Source organism: Nerophis ophidion, linkage group LG17 (genome assembly GCF_033978795.1).
Source record: "Nerophis ophidion isolate RoL-2023_Sa linkage group LG17, RoL_Noph_v1.0, whole genome shotgun sequence".
Taxonomy (NCBI): Eukaryota; Metazoa; Chordata; class Actinopteri; order Syngnathiformes; family Syngnathidae; genus Nerophis; species Nerophis ophidion.
This window is the reverse complement of record NC_084627.1, coordinates 14798524-14821792: the sequence shown is the minus strand read 5'-3', so window position 1 is coordinate 14821792 and position 23269 is coordinate 14798524. Positions and strand designations below refer to the sequence as shown.

General features: G+C 38.7%; 1 protein-coding gene across 6 annotated transcripts in view; it reads right to left on the bottom strand.

The window, feature by feature from the left end:
• Positions 1-23269, bottom strand: part of rgs3a (regulator of G protein signaling 3a) — a 354609-nt gene that overhangs the window by 256277 nt on the left and 75063 nt on the right. The window contains exon 1 of one of the 6 annotated variants that reach the window (XM_061876389.1): positions 3587-4069. The exons of the other annotated variants lie outside the window; for them this stretch is intronic. Within the exon in view, the coding sequence (XP_061732373.1) occupies positions 3587-3838 (252 nt within the window). The 5' untranslated portion in view covers positions 3839-4069. Of the gene's footprint in view, positions 1-3586; positions 4070-23269 lie in introns of those variants that run through there. 6 annotated transcript variants of the gene reach the window in all.

The window sequence follows — 23269 nt, the reverse complement described above, 5'->3', positions numbered from 1 at the left end:
AATATTTTGACTCTCTCATGAGTCTTAAAGGATGCGGCCAAATAATAGAAACATCACTCCATATGATGCAGTGAACTTCCACACCACTGCATCCAACAATAATAAACATGTTAAATAGACTGTTTTTTATAGTTTATCATAGTTTGACGCTCTCGTGAGGCTAAAAGGAGGTAGCTGATATTAAAAAAAACAGCTATATATATGATGCAGTGCACTTCCATACCACTGTAATAAACAATAATACAAATGTTAAATAAAATTATTTTTGATAGTTGTTTATAATATTTTGACTCTCTGGTGAGTCTTAAAGGATGCGGCCAAATAATAGAAACATCACTCCATATGATGCAGTGAACTTCCACACCACTGCATCCAACAATAATAAACATGTTGTTAAATAGACTGTTTTTTATAGTTTATCATAGTTTGACGCTCTCGTGAGGCTAAAAGGAGGTAGCTGATATTAAAACAAACAGCTCTCCATATGATGCAGTGGACTTCCACACCACTGCAATAAATAAAAATAAAAATGTTAAATAAACTAGTTTTTTGATAGTTGTTTATAATATTTTGACTCTCTGGTGAGTCTTAAAGGATGCGGCCAAATAATAGAAACATCACTCCATATGATGCAGTGAACTTCCACACCACTGCATCCAACAATAATAAACATGTTGTTAAATAGACTGTTTTTTATAGTTTATCATAGTTTGACGCTCTCGTGAGGCTAAAAGGAGGTAGCTGATATTAAAACAAACAGCTCTCCATATGATGCAGTGGACTTCCACACCACTGCAATAAATAAAAATAAAAATGTTAAATAAACTAGTTTTTTGATAGTTGTTTATAATATTTTGACTCTCTCGTGAGTCTTAAAGGATGCGGCCAAATAATAGAAACATCACTCCATATGATGCAGTGAACTTCCACACCACTGCACCCAACAATAATAAACATGTTAAATAGACAGGTTTTTTCAAAACACCAAAAATTATTCCCGGGCGCGGCACCGCTGCTGCCCACTGCTCCCCTCACCTCCCAGGGGATAAACAAGGGGATGGGTCAAATGCAGAGGACAAATTTCGCCACACCTAGTGTGTGTGTGACAATCATTTGAACTTTAACTTTAACTTTTTCATAGTTTATCATATTTTGGCGCTCTTGTGAGGCTAAAAGGATGTAGCTGATAATAAAAAAAAAAACAGCTCTCCATATGATGCAGTGCACTTCCACACCACTGCAATAAAAAATAATAAACATGTTGAATGAACTGTTTTTTGATAGTTGTTTATAATAGTATCATTCTCTCGTGATGCTAAGAGAATGTGGCCAAATAATAAAAACATCACTCCATATAATGCAGTGCACTTCCACACCACTGCAACCAACAATAGTAAACATGTTGTAAAATAGACAGGTTTTTGATAGTTTAATATGTTGACCCTCTCATGAGGCTAAAAGGAGGTAGCTATTTAATTTAAAAAAAAAAACAGTTCTCTATATGATGCAGTGCACAACCACACCACTGCAACCAAACATAAGAAACATGTTAAATAAACCGGTTTTTATAGTTGTTTCTAATATTTTGACTCTACCATGAGGCTAGAAGGAGGTAGCCAATTAATTTAAAAAAAAACAGCTCGCCATATAATGCAGTGCACTTCCACACCACTGCAACTGAGAGTAAAAAAAAAAATGTTGTTCAATAGAAAAGTTGTTGATCTTTTTTTTTAAATAATATTTTAACTCTTTCATCAGGCTAAAAGGAGGTAGCCAAATAATAAAAAACAGCTCGCCATATGATGCAGACCACTTCCACACCACTGCAACAAACAATAATAGACACATTGTTAAATAGGCAGGTTTTATAGTTGTTTAAAATATTTTGGACTCTCAATAGGTTAAAAGGAAGTGGCCAAATAATAAAAACAGCTCTCCATATAATGCAGTGCACTTTCACACCGCTGCAACAAACAATAATAAAAAAAATGTTAAATGGGCAGGTTTTTATATTTGTTTAAAATATTTGGACTCTCATGAGGCTAAAAAGAGGTAGAAAAATAGTAAAAACAGCTCTCCTTATGATGCAATTCACTTCCACACTTCTGCAACAAACAATATTAAGCACATTGTTAAATGGGCAGGGTTTTTTTTATATAGTTGTTTGTAATATTTTAATTTTTTTTTCAAATATATATTATTGAATTTTACAGTTAAAATGATATTTAATAGTCATGTTTTGCTCACGCAAACCCTTCATACAGGCCCACATCCACTCATACACACTCGCATGTACACTTGAGAAAAGAGGTAAAGCTGAACTTTAACAACTCAAGGTCTACAGCAGTGGTTCCCAAACTACGGCCCGCGGGCAGGATCCGGCCCGTCAGCGTTCGAAATCCAGCCCGTGGGAAGTCCCAAGTAATTTTTTTTTTTTTTTTTTTAATTTGTCTTTTCTTATCTATTTTTCTATCGCTTGTTATTCTCAGAGTCTCCTAGCCGCTCAGGCAAATCATAGTCTAAAAATGCATTTTCCAATCGATGATGTGACATCATCATGCTCTGAATATATATATATATATATATATATATAGACATATATATATATACATATATATAGACATATATATATATATATATATGTCTATATATATACACACACACACACACACACACACACATATACATATATATATATATTCAAATCCAGGCTCGGGATCTTTCTGTGTGGAGTTTGCATGTTCTCCCCGTGAATGCGTGGGTTCCCTCCGGGTACTCCGGCTTCCTCCCACTTCCAAAGACATGCACCTGGGGATAGGTTGATTGGCAACACTAAATTGGCCCTAGTGTGTGAATGTGAGTGTGAATGTTGTCTGTCTATCTGTGTTGGCCCTGCGATGAGGTGGCGACTTGTCCAGGGTGTACCCCGCCTTCCGCCCGATTGTAGCTGAGATAGGCGCCAGCGCCCCCCGCGACCCCGAAAGGGAATAAGCGGTAGAAAATGGATGGATGGATGTATATACAGCCTGGCCCCTGGCCAAATTATTTTAACCCAATGCGGCCCCCCCGGGTCAAAAAGTTTGGGGACCCCTGGTTTACAGTATAGACATTATTAGAAAAAATACCCGTATTTTTTTTAATATTTTGACCATTTTATGAGGTTAAAAGGAGGAATCCAAATAATAAAAACAGCTCTCCATATGATGCTGTGCACTTCCACACCGCTGCAACAAACAATAATAAACAAATTGTTAAATGAGCAGGTTTTTATAGTTGTTCAAATTATTTTGACTCTAATTAGGTTAAAAGGAGGTAGCCACATAATAAAAAACAGCTCTCCATATAATGCAGTGCACTTCCACACCGCTGCAACAAAAATTAAACAAATTGTTAAATGGGCAGGTTTTTATTGCTGTTTAAAATATTTTGACGCTCTCACGATGCTAAAAAGCGTTGTCAAAAATAATTAAAACAGCTCTGTATATGATGCAGTGCACTTCCACACCACTGCAAACAACAATAAAAAAGGCAGGTTTTTGACCCAAATCTTGCTTTGGCTCTCTCTACCTCTCACCCTGACACACACCTGTGGTAGCCTGCATCCGATGCAGAGGTGACACAATCCGTGGATGGTGTGCATGACCCCTCCGCCTCCTCCCCCTCCCGACGTCGTCCCGTTCAAGTCGGCCGAGAGCACGCACACACTTCGCCGCTGGCTTTCGGGCCGGCCGCCGCCTCTGTAGCCCGAGTACCTCCAAAGTCTCCTCTGGGCGGCCGAGTGGGTCCTCGCGGGACTTTGCTCCTCCTCCAAGGGGGACTTCAGCGTGTTGTGGATCATCTCGGACTGTTTCGGTGTGGAAAACGTCAACTCCAAAGGTTGTGATCTGACTGGTACCACTCCGCTATTGTCCAATTAAAGACTTGCAGTGATGGAGATGAAGTTTGCAAGCTTCCATGGCAAGTCTCATCTTTTTCTTCTCTTCTTTCTTTTCACCGTAGACCGCCGGCGATGCGCAGGCGAGACTGGCGCAGGCTTGACCCGCTCAGGCCACAGTGTCGCTGCTGGCAGGGGCGCTCATGGGAACTCTTCAACTGCAGAAGAATAGGAGGAAGTTCCTCCCACCACCAGCAGCAGCAGCAGCAGCAGCGACATACACCCCCCATAAACACACACACACACACACACACACACATATATATATATACACACACACATGGATTCATGCATACCTTGCCAAACTCCACAGTCTACCCACGATAAGGCCCGTTCACTTCCTGAGTCCACACTACCAGCTCCTCAAAAGTGCTGCAGTTCCCATTAATAAGTACAGGTGATGAATGTCAAAGTAATGAATGAGAAACTGTAAGACAGGGTTTTTTTTTTTCAAAGCAAACCCAGCCAAAAAAAAATGCTTTGTGACGCAAGATATTACACGCTTTCCCCTCCGACCTCTATCCAGACATGTTTGTTATGTTTTCACCTACCATATTTCCTCCGCTTTTCCTTTCAAGCCCTCCTCATCCCCCTACAAAACCACCGGGCGGAAATTCAAATCTCTGCAAAAGCCTGACAATACCACCAACCCCCCACCGCCCCCATCTCCTCTGCCAGTTATGCAAACAAGACTTTTATTTGTGTGTTTTACTGGGAAATCCCTTATCTTTCTATTGTGTTGCTAGTGTTTCATTGAGTTAAATAATACCTGATAGTGGGACGGGTGCGTCCATGGGTGTGTTGACGCCAGTCCCTGAGGGAAGTCACGAAGCTGCAGCAGGACAGAAGCTCCGCCGATCACCAGTAAGAGGCGACTTATTACCATAATTTTCTCACCGAAAACTGCCGGTTGACATGTAGTCGGGATCCATGTTCGCTTGACCGCTCTGATCCATAGTAAAGCTTTACCTCCGGGACTTTTAAACAAGGAAAAATTGTGTGTTTGTGTGGTTAAAGGATAAAAGCTTTCCACCTCTATCTTTCTACTATGACTTCTCCAATATTAATTGAACAAATTGCAAAAGATTTAGCAACACAGATGTCCAAAATACTGTGTAATTGCGCGATGAAATGAGATGACTTTTAGCCGTAAGTGGTACTGGGCTAATATGTCCCCTCCAACCTATAACGTCACAAATACGCGTCATCATTCCGCGACGTTTTCAACGGGAAACTCCGGGGAAAATTTGAAATTGTAATTTAGCAAACTAAACCGGCCGTATTGGCTGCCACAACGACGACTCTTGCGGACCTTCTGCCCTCGGTAATGGCACCGTTCCCAAAGTATGTGGGCTCTATTGATAACCTCACTAACAACTTTAACAACGCCCTGCGCGAAACCATTGATAGTATAGCACCGCTGAAGTTAAAAAAGGCTCCAAAAAGGCGTACGCCATGGTTTAATGAAGAAACTAGAGCTCAGAAATTATTATGTAGAAAGCTGGAACGCAAATGGCGCACGACTAAACTTGAGGTGCACCATCAAGCATGGAGTGATAGTTTAATAACTTATAAACGCATGCTTACCTTAGCTAAAACTAATTATTACTCAAATCTCATCCGCATTAATAAAAACGATCCAAAATTTTTGTTTAGTACGGTAGCATCGCTAACCCAACAAGGGACTCCTTTCAGTAGCTCCACCCATTCGGCAGATGACTTTATGAAGTTCTTTAATAAGAAAATTGAACTTATTAGAAAGGAGATTAAAGACAATGCGTCCCAGCTACAACTGGGTTATAGTAACACAGATACGATTGTATATACGGCGGATACTGCAAATATCCAAAATAGTTTCTCTCGTTTTGATGAAATAACATTAGAAGGATTGTTACAACGTGTAAATGGAATAAAACAAACAACATGTTTACTTGACCCACTTCCTGGGAAACTTATCAAGGAGCTTTTTGTATTATTAGGTCCATCAGTGCTAAATATTATAAACGTATCACTTTCCTCGGGCACTGTTCCCCTTGCATTCAAAAAAGCGGTTATTCATCCTCTCCTTAAAAGACCTAACCTCGATCCTGACCTCATGGTAAACTACCGACTGGTGTCTCACCTTCCCTTTATTTCGAAAATCCTCGAAAAAATTGTTGCAGAGCAGCTAAACGAACACTTAGCGTTTAACAATCTATGTGAAACCTTTCAATCCGGTTTCAGGGCAAATCACTCGACTGAGACAGCCCTCGCAAAATTGACTAATGATCTATTGCTAACGATGGACTCTGATGCGTCATCTATGTTGCTGCTCCTCGATCTTAGCGCTGCTTTCGATACCGTCGATCATAATATTTTATTAGAGCGTATCAAAACACGAATTGGTATGTCAGACTCAGCCCTGTCATGGTTTAACTCTTATCTTACTGATAGGATGCAGTGTGTCTCCCATAACAGTGTGACCTCGGACTATGTTAAGGTAACGTGTGGAGTTCCCCAGGGTTCGGTCCTTGGCCCTGTACTCTTCAGCATCTACATGCTGCCGCTGGGTGACATCATACGCAAATACGGTATTAGCTTTCACTGTTATGCTGATGACACCCAACTCTACATGCCCCTAAAGCTGACCAACACGCCGGACTGTAGTCAGTTGGAAGCGTGTCTTAATGAAATTAAACAATGGATGTCCGCTAACTTTTTGCAACTTAATGCCAAAAAAACGGAAATGCTGATTATCGGTCCTGCTAGACATCGACCTCTATTTAATAATACAACTTTAACATTTGACAACCAAATAATAAAACAAGGTGACTCTATAAAAAATCTGGGTATTATCTTCGACCCAACTCTCTCCTTTGAGTCACACATTAAAAGCGTTACTAAAACGGCCTTCTTTCATCCCCGTAATATCGCTAAAATTCGCTCCATTTTGTCCACTAAAGACGCCGAGATCATTATCCATGCGTTTGTTACGTCTCGTCTCGATTACTGTAACGTATTATTTTCGGGTCTCCCCATGTCTAGCATTAAAAGATTACAGCTGGTACAAAATGCGGCTGCTAGACTTTTGACAAGAACAAGAAAGTTTGATCACATTACGCCTATACTGGCTCACCTGCACTGGCTTCCTGTGCACTTAAGATGTGACTTTAAGGTTTTACTACTTACGTATAAAATACTACACGGTCTAGCTCCAGCCTATCTTGCCGATTGTATTGTACCGTATGTCCCGGCAAGAAATCTGCGTTCAAAAGACTCCGGCTTATTAGTGATTCCTAGAGCCCAAAAAAAGTCTGCGGGCTATAGAGTATTTTCCGTTCGGGCTCCAGTACTCTGGAATGCCCTCCCGGTAACAGTTTGAGATGCTACCTCAGTAGAAGCATTTAAGTCTCACCTTAAAACTCATCTGTATACTCTAGCCTTTAAATAGACCTCCTTTTTAGACCAGTTGATCTGCCGCTTCTTTTCTTTCTCCTATGTCCCCCCCTCCCTTGTAGAGGGGGTCCGGTCCGATGACCATGGATGAAGTACTGGCTGTCCAGAGTCGAGACCCAGGATGGACCGCTCGTCGGGACCCAGGATGGACCGCTCGCCTGTATCGGTTGGGGACATCTCTACGCTGCTGATCCGCTTGAGATGGTTTCCTGTGGACGGGACTCTCGCTGCTGTCTTGGATCCGCTTGAACTGAACTCTCGCGGCTGTGTTGGAGCCACTATGGATTGAACTTTCACAGTATCATGTTAGACCCGCTCGACATCCATTGCTTTCGGCCCCCTAGAGAGGGGGGGTTGCCCACATCTGAGGTCCTCTCCAAGGTTTCTCATAGTCAGCATTGTCACTGGCGTCCCACTGGATGTGAATTCTCTCTGCCCACTGGGTGTGAGTTTTCCTTGCCCTTTTGTGGGTTCTTCCGAGGATGTTGTAGTCGTAATGATTTGTGCAGTCCTTTGAGACATTTGTGATTTGGGGCTATATAAATAAACATTGATTGATTGATGTGTTTTGCCATGTTAATATTTCAACCTTGATATATAAACTATCAGACTGCGTGGTCGGTAGTAGTGGGTTTCAGTAGGCCTTCAATGGAAGGAAGCATTTTCCTTATTATTGAACGGGAAAAGCGGTAGAAAATGGATAGATGGTTAGCTGCAGAATAACAATGTTATTCTGGCACGTATTATACTGTAAAAATGTTGGTCTTACTTAAAAATGCACGCATTTAGTTGTATTCAGTGTTAAAAAATATTATATGGCTCTCCGAAAAATACATTTTAAAATATTTGGCTTTCATGGCTCTCTCAGCCAAAAAGGTTCCCGACCCCTGAACTAGAAGGAGACTAGGTAGAGCCCAGACCTACGCCAGGGAAGATGTGATGGCCAAAAGTGTACAATTAAGGCCCAGGGGCCAATCTGGCCAACTGGACATTCCCAAATATTTTTTTTTAGATCTTTAAGATGAAAAATGTAGCTGCCATTATGACGTGCAGTGATTTTTCTAATGACCGTAAATCTTGAACTATACAAAGGAGTTCAATGGTTGGAATCTGCGCTTTTGGATGATATACGTGGACCCTGACTTAAACAAGTTGAAAAACGTGGCGCAGTGGGAGAGTGGCCGTGCACAACCCGAGGGTCCCTGCTTCAATCCCCACCTAGTACCAACCTCGTCACGTCCGTTGTGTCCTGAGCAAGACACTTCACCTTTGCTCCTGATGGGTGCTGGCTAGCCCCTTGCATGGCAGCCTGCTCCATCAGTGTGTGAATGTGTGTGTGAATGGGTAAATGTGGAAGTACTGTCAAAGCGCTTTGAGTATCTTGAAGGTAGAAAAGCGCTACACAAGTTCAATCCATGAATCATTTATCATTTATTCGGGTGTTACCATTTAGTGGTCAATTGTACGGAATATGTACTGAACTGTGCAATATACTAATACAAGTTTCAATCAATCAATCAATCAATACTAGTTACTATGGTCATCTAATTAGTTACTACGGTCATCTATTTAGTTACTATGGTAATCTAGGTCACAGCAGCTCAGACGAGGCACCAAGCAGTGTGGGTTGGAAGCGTTTCCACAGACGCGGAAGGAGATTTTCACAACAAAGTTCTAAAGCTTAATGATATATCAGATATATCAAGATTGTAGGTGGGTTTGCTATGTACCCTTCGCGTTTATATTTCACTGTTTGTTGCATTTCACTTGATTGTAAAATATGTCGATCGAAAGGGGGTGTGACATTCATATTTTGTCAATATTCAGTGTGTTATCGTTCATAGAAACATGTACAATTCCATTACGTTTTTTAAGCCGGTCTGTCATAACGTTTTTAGCATTCAATCAGACATTATTGTGAGGTTTTGTATTAGTGTTCCTAAAAATAGATATACCGGCCTCCAGACACATTTTGTTCTCTAAATGTGGCCCCCCCGAGACAAAAAAATTGCCCAGGCCTGCTGTAAGGTTCCACAAAAGAAGGTTGCATAGAGAATAATGGAAATATAAATATTATGTTCCAACATCAAGCTGTAACCACTATAAACCCAATCAAACGGCCATATATATGCATATATATATATATGCATATATATGCATACATATATATATATATATACATATGCATATATATAGACTTATAAATGCATACATAAATACATATATATGCATATATATATACATATATATGCATATATATACATGCATACATGCATATATACATATGCATATATGCATATGCACATATATATACATATATATGCATATATATACATATATATGCATATATATACATGCATACATGCATATATGCATATACATATGCATATGCACATATATATATACATATATCAATCAATCAATCAATCAATGTTTACTTATATAGCCCTAAATCACTAGTGTCTCAAAGGGCTGCACAAACCACTACGACATCCTCGGTAGGCCCACATAAGGGCAAGGAAAACTCACACCCAGTGGGACATCGGTGACAATAATGACCCAGTGGGACGTCGGTGACAATGATGACTATGAGAACATGATACTGTGATACTGATGATACTGATGACTATGAGAACATACGAGAACATGATACTGTGAAAGATCAATCCATAATGGATCCAACACAGTCGCGAGAGTCCAGTCCAAAGCGGATCCAACACAGCAGCGAGAGTCCCGTTCACAGCGGAGCCAGTAGGAAACCATCCCAAGCGGAGGCTGATCAGCAGCGCAGAGATGTCCCCAGCCGATACACAGGCGAGCAGTACATGGCCACCGGATCGGACCGTATATATATGCGTATATATGCATATATATGCATATATATATATATATATATATATATATATATATAAATATATATATATATGCATATACATATATATACATATATATACATATATATCATATATACAAATATCCATATATATACATATATATACATATATATCATATATACAAATATCCATATATATACATATATATACATATAAATATCCATATATATACATACATATTAATGTGTATATGTATATATATATATATATATATATACATATATATATATATATATATAAAATATATATATATATATATATATATATATATATATATATATATATATATATATATATATATATATATATATATATACACACACATTAATTTTGGGAGATAATTGTTCTACACTCTTAGGTAGCAGTTAATGGTTGGCTTTGTGCATAATTGTAGCTGTTTGTAAATGCACCAAATCACAGAGTTTCAGTATTTTGTGAGTGATTTTCCAACAAAATGTTTTGAAAAATAATTAAACATTTTAATCTGATTCATTAAACATTTTACATACAATATTGTTGGCCTCCGAGTATCTAAAAAAACGACATACTGTATTATGAGGTATTATTATTTTTATTATTTTCATCAATTAAACTTTTGAATTTCCTTTGCATTTCAGCTGGCATAGGCTCCAGCACCCCCTGCGACCCTGAAAGGGACAAGTGGTAGGAAATGGATGGACGGATGGATTTCAAACAAGTGTCAAAAAATATAATATATAATTCACTATTCTTAATGCTTTTGGGTACAATAAGATGCTATAAGAAAACACAAAAAAGAAGAACAATAAGCCTATTAAATATTCCTAAACTACATAATCATTTCAGCATTTTTGAAAAAAAAAAGCTTGGAGTAAATGTAGCAAATGAAAAAGCAAAAACATATAATAGTCCTGACTGAACTGAACCCGTGTTTGCAAAAACCATGAGATTTTTTTTTTTTAAGTTAAGAGGCATATTTTTCATGCAAACGTTGAAATTATGAACTGCACGACCTCTGGTGCATTTGGAGGGTTTTTTTTCATGGTTCACAGAGGATGACGGCCAACTCACACATACAAAAACAACCAGTACCCCATTAATTGTATCTATTCATGCCTATCACTACATTTACTGTCTCATTGAATGCAACAGTGACAGAGAAGGAACAGAGAAAAAGAGAGAGAGTCTCTAAAAGCGCTAATAAAGTGCCCGAAAAAGGCCCCATTCTCCTAAGATCGCCTCCTCGCGAAGGTAATGGCAGCTTTTCCCTGTTTGCCTTTTTGAAAAGGGCGAGGGTTACCACGTCAAGCACACAAAAAACACTTTGTCTGGCTTTCACGCGGCGCTGTTCACCTCTAAATGGGCAGAAGGACGGATTAGAGGGCGAGAAGAAAGCATGTCTCGGGGAGAGGAGTGAAAGACGAGATTGAAATGCTTGTCTGGACGCCAGACGAGGCCAATCTAGTGTTTAGTGGTGTGGGATCACGGTCGCATTCTCTCTCTCTTTCTCGCCCGGACCTGAAAAACATCTATCAAAGGAGGAGGCGTCCTCGCGATGAATTTAAACCGACGCGCTGTTCCAACATTTTGCAGGCCACGTTGTTCCAAAAAACGAGAACATGAGACATGGAAAAGCAGCTTCCTAATCGCTCCAGGGGGAAAAAAAAAAACCCCTTGAAAAGGTTGTGACCTCACTGTGTCCTCGCTTCAAAAGACGACAACCATCGCGTAATATTTGATTAAGACGGGTCAAACGGGGACAATATGATTAAAAGCATTTTCCCTTCAAATGACATTACCAAAAACAATAAAATGACCACGATTTTCCAGCTAATAGAGTTGGTAAAATTTGTTTTTTTGTGCAAAAGTTTTTAAATAAAGAAAGCTTTAAGCATACATGTGAAGTGAATACCATTGCAGGTGACTACCTCTTTAAGCTCATCCAGAGAATGCCAAGCATGTGTGAAAAAGTAAACATGGCTATTTTAAAGAAACTTGAATATAAAACATGTTTTCAGTTAGTTCCCCTTTTTTGTTGTTAAAGGCCTACTGAAACCCACTACTACCGACCACGCAGTCTGATAGTTTATATATCAATGTTTAAATATTAACATTGCAACACATGCCAGTACGGCCTTTTTAGTTTACTAAATTGCAATTTTAAATTTCCCGCGGAGTTTCTTATTGAAAACGTCGCGGAATGATGACGCGTGTTTGTGACGTTATTGGTTGCAGGGGACATACTAGCTCAGCGCCACTTAATGCTAAAAGTCGTCTCTTTTCATCGCATAATTACACAGTAATTTGGACATCTGTGTTGCTGAATATTTTGCAATTTGTTCAATTAATAATGGAGACTATAAAGAAGAATGCTGTTGGTGGATTGCAGCTGTCTTTAGCACCGAGACACAGCCGGTGTTTCTTTGTTTGTTGTGAAGCTTTAACACAGAGCTGTCAAGCAAACATGTTTTTGGATGGGAAAATTGTGATACATATATATATCTTACCGGAGACATCAGTGTATTATGCGTCCTCCTGCAGTAGCTGTCAAAAAAGGCAGCTGTGAGCTTGGCTCATCAGCTTCTCTCTGAGACACTGGCGTGTTCGCCGCAGCCATCAGACTTTGAGGTATGACTTTATAATCTTTACAATCTCACTAAAACACTATTAAAACAATAAGCAGATAAGGGATCTTCCAGAATTATCCTGTGTCTAATTTCTTCTGAAACGCTCACACTGCCGTCGCCCGGAGCCGTCGGTTTTTATTTTATTTTATTTTTTCTAATCCTTCACTATCAATATCCTCATCCACAAATCTTTCATCCTCGCTCAAATTAATGGGGAAATTGACGCTTTCTCGGTCCGAATTTCTCTTACTTTTTTTCCCCTTTTTTCCCTTGGCCTCAGTCTGCACCTCCTCTCCAGGGCCCAGGCTAAGACCGATTTTTTTTATTTTGTTTTAATCTTCTATTCCCCCTCCTTGTTTACCTGTATCTCATCTTTTTTGTAGGGGGCGCTGGAAGCCGGCAGACCCGTCAGCGATCCTGTTCTGTCTCCCTGTAATGTTTGTCTAAACTTGAATGGGATTGTGCTGAAAATTTTAATTTTCCTGAAGGAAGTGTCCTGACGGAATAAATAAAGTACTATCTAATCTATCTAATCTAATCTACTGCTGGTGGCTCACATTATAAACTATGTGAGGATACTTCCGGTAAAGGCAAGGCTTTTTTATTAGCGACCAAAAGTTGCGAACTTTATGGTCGATGTTCTCTACTAGATCCTTTCAGCAAAAATATGGCAATATCGCAAAATGATCAAGTATGACACATAGAATGGACCTGCTATCCCCGTTTAACAGGAAAATCTCATTTCAGTAAGCCTTTAAGTACATAACTTCACATGTGTTCATTCATAGTTTTGAGGCCTTCAATGACAATCTACAATGGAAATAGTCATGAAAATAAAGAAAACACATTGAATGAGGAGAAGGTGTGTCCAAACTTTTGGCAAGTACTGTATGCACAAGTAGTTTGGGAAAAATTACATTTAAAAAAAAAACTACAAAATGACCAACATTTTCCAGCTATTAAAGTTGTAACATTTGGAATTTGTGCCAAATTTTTCAAAGACTGGAAAACAGTGGCCGCTAGCTTTGACACTAAGTAACTAGTCGCGACCTACACACATAAATAAAATATCTCTGGAATTCCTTCGATCGCGACTTTGGTTTGTCTCATCCAAGTAGGCTTCATCAGCTCATGCTCATGGACTTTGATGGTCAGATCAAGTTTTAGAGGTGGATTGGTCAGATCTAGTCTTGGACTTGAATTAGTCAGATCTAGTCTTAGACTTGGATCGATCAAATCTAGTGTTAGACCTGGATCGGTCAGATCTAGTTTTGGACTTAGATTGGTCAGATCTATTCTTAGACTTGGATTGGTGAGATCTAATTTTATACTTGGATTGGTGAGATCTAATTTTATACTTGGATTGGTCAGATCTAGTCTTAGACTTGGATTGGTGAGATCTAATCTTAGACTTGGATTGGTCAGATCTAGTCTTGGACTTAGATTGGTGAGATCTAATTTTAGACTTGGATTGGTCAGATCTAGTCTTAGGCTTAGATTGGTGAGATCTAGTTTTAGGCTTGGATTGGTCATATCTAGTTTTAGACTTGGATTGGTCATATCTAGTCTTTGACTTAGATTGGTCAGATCTAGTCTTAGACTTAGATTGGTCAGATCTAGTCTCAGACTTAGATTGGTCAGATCTAGTCTCAGACTTACATTGGTCAAATCTAGTCTTAGACTTGGATTGGTCAGATCTAGTCTTAGACTTACATTGGTTAGATCTAGTCTTAGACTTACATTGGTCAGATCTAGACTTAGACTTGAATTGGGCAGATCAAGTCTTGGATTTAAATTGGTCAGATATAGTCATGGATTTGGATTGGTCTGATCTAGTCTTGGACATAGATTGGTCATATCTAGTTTTAGACTTAGTTTGGTCAGATCTAGTCTTGGACTTGGATTGGTGAGATCTAATTTTAGACTTGGATTGGTCAGATCTAGTCTTGGACTTGGATTGGTGAGATCTAATTTTAGACTTGGATTGGTCAGATCTAGTCTTAGACTTAGATTGGTGAGATCTAGTTTTAGGCTTGGATTGGTCATATCTAGTTTTAGACTTGGATTGGTCATATCTAGTCTTTGACTTAGATTGGTCAGATCTAGTCTTGGACTTAGATTGGTCAGATCTAGTCTCAGACTTAGTTTGGTCAGATCTAGTCTCAGACTTACATTGGTCAAATCTAGTCTTGGACTTGGATTGGTCAGATCTAGTCTTAGACTTACATTGGTTAGATCTAGTCTTAGACTTACATTGGTCAGATCTAGACTTAGACTTGAATTGGGCAGATCAAGTCTTGGATTTAAATTGGGCAGATATAGTCATGGATTTGGATTGGTCTGATCTAGTCTTGGACATAGATTGGTCATATCTAGTCTTAGACTTAGATTGGTCAGATCTAGTCTCAGACTTAGATTGGTCAGATCTAGTGTTAGACTTACATTGGTCAGATCTAGTCTTAGACTTACATTGGTCAAATCTAGTCATAGACTTGGATTGGTCAGATCTAGTCTTAGACTTACATTGGTCAGATCTAGTCTTAGACTTACATTGGTCAGATCTAGACTTAGACTTTAATTGGGCAGATCAAGTCTTGGATTTAAATCGGTCAGATATAGTCTTGGATTTGGATTGGTCTGATCTAGTCTTTGACATAGATTGGTCAGATCTAGACTTAGACTTGAATTGGGCAGATCTAGCATTATACTTAGATTGGTCAGATCTAGTCTTTGACTTACATTGTTCAGATCTAGTCTTAGACTCAGAATGGTCAGATTTAGTCTTAGATTCAGATTTGTCAGATGTAGTCTTCGACTCAGATTGGTCAGATCTAGTCTTCGACTCAGATTGGTCAGATCTAGTCTTCGACTTAGATTGGTCAGATCTAGCCTTCGACTCAGATTGGTCAGATCCAGTCTTAGACTCAGATTGGCCAGATCTAGTCTTGGACTCAGATTGGTCAGAACTAGTCTGAGACTTAGATTGGTCTAATCAAGTCTTGTATTTAAATTAGTCAGATATAGTCATGGATTTGGATTGGTCTGATATAGTCATGGATTTGGATTGGTCTGATATAGTCTTTGACATAGATTGGTCATATCTAGTCTTTGACTTAGATTGGTCGGATCTAGTCTTAGACTTAGATTGGTCAGATTTAGTCTCAGACTTAGATTGGTCAGATCTAGTCTTAGACTTACATTGGCCAGATCTAGTCTTAGACTTACATTGGTCAAATCTAGTCATAGACTTGGATTGGTCAGATCTAGTCTTAGACTTACATTGGTCAGATCTAGTCTTAGACTTACATTGGTCAGATCTAGACTTAGACTTTAATTGGGCAGATCAAGTCTTGGATTTAAATTGGTTGGATATAGTCTTGGATTTGGATTGGTCTGATCTAGTCTTTGACATAGATTGGTCAGATCTAGACCTAGACTTGAATTGGGCAGATCTAGCATTATACTTAGATTGGTCAGATCTAGTCTTTGACTTAGATTTTGTGAGATCTAGTCTTAGACGTGAATTCGTCAGATCTAGTCTTAGACTTACATTGGTTAGATCTAGTCTTAGACTCAGAATGGTCAGATTTAATCTTAGACTCAGATTTGTCAGATATAGTCTTAGACTTGGATTGGTCAGATCTAGTCTTTGACTTAGATTGGTCAGATCTAGTCTTAGTCTTAGATTGTTGAGATCTAGTTATAGACTTGGATTTGTCAGATCTAGTCTTGAACTTAGATTGATCAGATCTAGTCTTTGACTTAGATTGGTCAGACCTAGACTAGACTTAGATTAGTCAGATCTACTCTTAGCCTTAGATTAATCAGATCTACTCTTAGCCTTAGATTAGTGATATCTAATCTTAGACTTGGATCGGTCAGATCTAGTCCTTGACTTAGATTGGGAGTTTCTAGCCTTAGAATTAAATTGGTCAGATCTAGTTTTAGGCTTAGATTGGTCAGATTTAGTCTTGGACTTAGATTGGTCAGATCTATTCTTGCATTTAGAATTGGTCAGGTCTAGTCTTAGACCTAGATTTGTCAGATCGAGTCTTTGACTTGGATTGGTCAGACCAAGTCGTTGCCTTAGATTGGTCAGATCTAGTCTTAGACTTAGATTGGTGAGATCTAGTTATAGACTTGGATTTGTCAGATCTAGTCTTAGGATTAGTTTGATCAGATCTAGTCCTAGACTTGGGTTGGTCAGATATAGTCTTAGACTTAGATTGGTCAGATCTAGACTACATTTAGATTAGTTAGATATAGTCTTGGACTTAGATTGGTGGGATCTAGTCTTAGACTTGGATTGGTCAGATCTAGTCTTAGACTTAGTTTGGACGGATCTAGTTTTAGACTTAGATTGGACAGACCTAGTCTTAGACTTACATTGGTCACTTATAGTCTTAGACTTATATTGGTGGGATCTAGTTTTAGACTTGGATTGGTCAGATCTAGTCTTGGACTCAGATTGGGTAAATCAAGCCTTAAACTTAGATTGGTCAGGTCTAGTCTTAGATTTGTCAGATCTAGCCCGAGACTTAGATTGGTTAGATCTAGTCTTAAACTTAGATTGGAGAGATATAGTCTTGCACTTAGATTGGTGAGATATAGTCTTGGACTTAGATTGGTCAGATCTAGTCTTAGACTTAGATTGATCAAATATAGTCTTAGCCTTAGATTGGTGAGATATATTCTTGGAATTAGATTGGCGAGATATAGTCTTGGACTTAGATTGGTCAGATCTAGTCTTAGACTTAAATTGATCAGATATAGTCTTAGCCTTAGATTGGTCAGCTCTAGTCTTAGACTTAGATTGGTCAGATCTCTTTTTGGATTGCTCAGTGGCCTAGTGGTTAAAACAGGGATCTCAAACTCAATTTGCCTGGGGGTCACTGGATGCAGACACTGGGTGAGATTGGGCCGCAAGAAAAGATTATTTAAAAATTCTAACATGCACGTTTAATGGTTTCATCTTCTTTGAACAGCTTACCCACCCTAGCAACATACAAGTCAAATCTCCCCATTTTTCCAGGAGACACTCGAATTTAAGTGCATCCCCCTACAATTTCCTGGGGTAAGCATTGTCAAATTATTAGTCCTGATGTACATCCAGTTAACAATACTATAAGAGTTCTTTGCTAGCGCTGCCTTTACCGCCTTTTACTACATGTCATCGCTATCGACTTAACATTATATTAACAGTGTGCCAGCCTGGTTATATATAGTAAAACACTTTGGTTGACACACGTGAGTGGCCGTATAACAAGTTTACCACTGTTACAAATATGCGCCACACTGTGAACACACACCAAACAAGAATGACAAACACATTTTGGGAGAACATCCGCACTGTACCACAACATAAACACAACAGAACAAAACCCAGAACACCTTGCAGCACTAACGCTCCACCTCCACCGACGCGGGGGGGGGGCAGAGTTGAGAAGCGGGGTTTGGTGGTAGCCCGGAACAGTCAGGGCTGCATGGGATTCTGGGTATTTCTTCTGTTGTGTTTAAGTTGTGTTGCAGTGCGGGTGTTTTCCCGAAATGTGTTTGTCATTCTTGTTTATACAGCCACTGTCAGTATGACCTGTAAGTATGCTTTGCAGTCACTGATATGTGTTTGCAGAAACCTTACAGAACATGTGGCTGAGACTGTATGCTGTATGTTTGATGAAAAGGTGGATGCTATGACTTGTGTTCATAAAAGCCAAATACAGAAATGTCTGGAATGGTACGCTGTTAGTACAAGATGTAGAGGGCGTTAAAGGCAGTGTCAACCCATTGAACATTGTTGTTTGGGGGAAAACTGACAGATGTTCGCGGGAAGGATTACTCTTGAATGATTGCCTTGAAATTCCGCAGTCTCCCGGAAAATTCGAGAGGGTTGGTAATTATAGCAAATAAGACACTGTCAAGCGCCATTCATCTAAAACTCACGGGCCACACTAACACTAAATTTACATACCAAGGTGCGGGCCGCAAAATAACGTTTCGCGGGCTGCAATTGGCCCGCGGGCCGCGTGCCATTAATGAGGAACATTATCACCAAACCTATGCAAGCGTCAATATATACCTTGATGTTGCAGAAAGAAGACCATGTATTTTTTTAACCGATTTCCGAACTCTAAATGGGTGAATTTTGGCAAATTGAACGCCTTTCTGTTTATCGGTCTTTCAGCGATGACGTCAGAATGTGACGTCACCGAGGTAACACACCCGCCATTTTCATTTTCACATTACAAACACCGGGTCTCAGCTCTGTTATTTTCTGTTTTTTCGACAATTTTTTGGAACCTTGGAGACATCATGCCTCGTCGGTGTGTTGTCGGAGGGTGTAACAACACTAACAGGGAGGGATTCAAGTTGCACCACTGGCAAGAAATCTGCCGCCAGACCCCCATTGAATGTACCAGAGTGTCTGCACATTTGACCGGCGATGCTAAGACAGACATGGCACATAGATGTATGGATAACCTGCAGATGCATGTGCAACGATTAAGTCAACGAAATCACAAAGGTGAGTTTTGTTGATGTTGTTGACTTATGTGCTAATCGGACATATTTGGTCACCGCATGACTGCCAGCTAATCGATGCTAACATGCTACACTAATCGATGCTAAAATGCTATTTACGCTAGCTGTATGTACAATTGAAACTAGATACCCACATTTAATGCGAAACAAACACTTAACAATCGAAGGATTTAAGTTGCTCCAGTGTCACAAGATGCAAAAGTCCTGATCGTTTGGTCCACACATTTTACCGGCGATGCTAATAAGGCAGCCATGCTATGGGCCACTTCATTAGGTACACCCATGCTATGGCCGAATAGTGTCAATAGCTATTCGCTCAATAGCTTCAATTTCTTCTTCAATTTCGTTTTCGCTATCTGCCTCCATACTCCGACCATCTGTTTCAATACATGCGTAATCTGTTGAATCGCTTAAGCCGCTGAAATCAGAGTCTGAATCCGAGCTAATGTCGCTATATCTTGCTGTGGTAACCACCATGTTGTTTGTATTGGCAGTCCTGTATGACGTCACAGGGAAACGGACAGTCGCATCGCAAATAGCAAAAATCAAGAACTTTAAAGCTTTTTTTAGGGATATTCCGGGAGGTGTAAAATTTTGAAAAAAACTTCAAAAAATACAACAAGCCACTGGGAACTGATTTTTATTGTTTTTAACCCTTTTGAAATTGTGATAATGTTTCCCTTTAACGTTCAGAAGGTACTTTGGTGTTATATGTACGGTCATAACAACAACAGCCAGGAGGACCTACGTGTACAATTGTACTGAAATATGTATGAGCCAATATGACACCGAGACTAAGTGACTCAATCAATCAATGTTTATTTATATAGCCCTAAATCACAAGTGTCTCAAAGGGCTGCACAAACCGCAACGACATGCTCGGCAGGGCCCACATTCGGGCAAGGAAAAACTCACCCCAGTGGGACTCAAACATAGTTTGAATTTAACAGAATTTGATAAACTGCTAACAAATTAAGCATTTAGATGATTCTAGGCTAATGAAATGTCAGGTAGTCCATCAATCCAAAATAATATCAACTGCATAGCAACAGTTTGCCAGGCTGCTCCTGGTTGAAGGCAGACTTGACTAACCTCTAACGGTCGTCTAGTATGAACCTGTTGAGGATGCTAATGCCTTGTCAAGGTCATGGAAAATGGACAGGATATGACAGGAGGTCACTGCAGCCCAACCCCCTCCTCACCCATTGAAATCGTGACTCACTCGCCCACCTGTGCCACAGTCCTTGAACGGACATCAAACACAGTACCAGCTTCATTTGAAAACCATTTACAGTGAAAGGAGTCCACAAAGTCAAGACAATCGCCATCCTTCTGGGAATATCTAACCTTCTGGTCCGCAACCCTCCGCTCTGATAGTTCCCCCGACGGACAGATGTGTCACATCCATTTTACACAGCGACGGTTCAAGGGCTAACGCTCGCTGACAAGCAAAGTGATGCGGAGCGACACCTCATCCAGGCATGCTGTAACTACGGTTCATACTCATAAAACTTCTTCACACATCTTCGACAAACAAAAAGTCCATACAGATATTTTTTTTTTTTACCGTTACAGTCCACTCGTATTGATCTAACACAGGGGTCGGCGACCAAAAACGTTGAAAGAGCCATATTGGACCAATAAAGAAAAAAAAAATTCTGTCTGGAGCCGCAAAAAATGAAAAGTCTTATAATGAAGGCAACACATGACGTAAGTGTCTGTATTAGCTATATCAGCCTACTATCAAAATGACTTTAAAAGTCTTAAATAAGTGTTATAATGAAGACAACACATGACGTTAGTGTCTATATTAGCCTACTATCAAAATGACTTCGGAAGTCTTGTATAAGTGTTATAATGAAAACAACACATGACGTAAGTGTCAATATTAGCTATATTAGCCTCCTATCAAAATGACTTTAGAAGTCTTGTATAAGTGTTGTAATGAAGAAAACACATGATGTGTCTATAGTAACTATATTAGGTTACTATCAAAATGACTTTAAAAGTCTTATATAAGTGTTATAATAAAGGCAACACATGCCGTAAGTGTCTATATTAGCGATATTAGCCTACTATCAAAATGACTTTTGAAGTCTTATATAAGTCTTATAATGAAGACAACACATGACGTAGGTGTCTATATTAGCTATATTAGCTTACTATCAAAATTACTTTAAAAGTCTTATATAACTCTTATAATGAAGACAACACATGACGTAAGTGTCTATATTAGCTATATTAGCTTACTATCAAAATGACTTTAAAAGTCTTATATAAGTCTTATAATGAAGACAACACATGACGTTAGTGTCTATATTAGCCTACTATCAAAATGACTTCGGAAGTCTTGTATAAGTGTTATAATGAAAACAACACATGACGTAAGTGTCAATATTAGCTATATTAGCCTACTATCAAAATGACTTTAGAAGTCTTGTATAAGTGTTGTAATGAAGAAAACACATGATGTGTCTATAGTAACTATATTAGGTTACTATCAAAATGACTTTAAAAGTCTTATATAAGTGTTATAATAAAGGCAACACATGCCGTAAGTGTCTATATTAGCGATATTAGCCTACTATCAAAATGACTTTTGAAGTCTTATATAAGTCTTATAATGAAGACAACACATGACGTAGGTGTCTATATTAGCTATATTAGCTTACTATCAAAATTACTTTAAAAGTCTTATATAACTCTTATAATGAAGACAACACATGACGTAAGTGTCTATATTAGCTATATTAGCTTACTATCAAAATGACTTTAAAAGTCTTAAATAAGTGTTATAATGAAGACAACACATGACGTTAGTGTCTATATTAGCCTACTATCAAAATGACTTCGGAAGTCTTGTATAAGTGTTATAATGAAAACAACACATGACGTAAGTGTCAATATTAGCTATATTAGCCTCCTATCAAAATGACTTTAGAAGTCTTGTATAAGTGTTGTAATGAAGAAAACACATGATGTGTCTATAGTAACTATATTAGGTTACTATCAAAATGACTTTAAAAGTCTTATATAAGTGTTATAATAAAGGCAACACATGCCGTAAGTGTCTATATTAGCGATATTAGCCTACTATCAAAATGACTTTTGAAGTCTTATATAAGTCTTATAATGAAGACAACACATGACGTAGGTGTCTATATTAGCTATATTAGCTTACTATCAAAATTACTTTAAAAGTCTTATATAACTCTTATAATGAAGACAACACATGACGTAAGTGTCTATATTAGCTATATTAGCTTACTATCAAAATGACTTTAAAAGTCTTATATAAGTCTTATAATGAAGACAACACATGACGTTAGTGTCTATATTAGCCTACTATCAAAATGACTTCGGAAGTCTTGTATAAGTGTTATAATGAAAACAACACATGACGTAAGTGTCAATATTAGCTATATTAGCCTACTATCAAAATGACTTTAGAAGTCTTGTATAAGTGTTGTAATGAAGAAAACACATGATGTGTCTATAGTAACTATATTAGGTTACTATCAAAATGACTTTAAAAGTCTTATATAAGTGTTATAATAAAGGCAACACATGCCGTAAGTGTCTATATTAGCGATATTAGCCTACTATCAAAATGACTTTTGAAGTCTTATATAAGTCTTATAATGAAGACAACACATGACGTAGGTGTCTATATTAGCTATATTAGCTTACTATCAAAATTACTTTAAAAGTCTTATATAACTCTTATAATGAAGACAACACATGACGTAAGTGTCTATATTAGCTATATGAGCCTTCTATCAAAAGGACTTTAGAAGTCTTGTATAAGTGTTATAATGACGACAGCACGACGTAGATGTCTATATTAGCTATAATAGCTTACT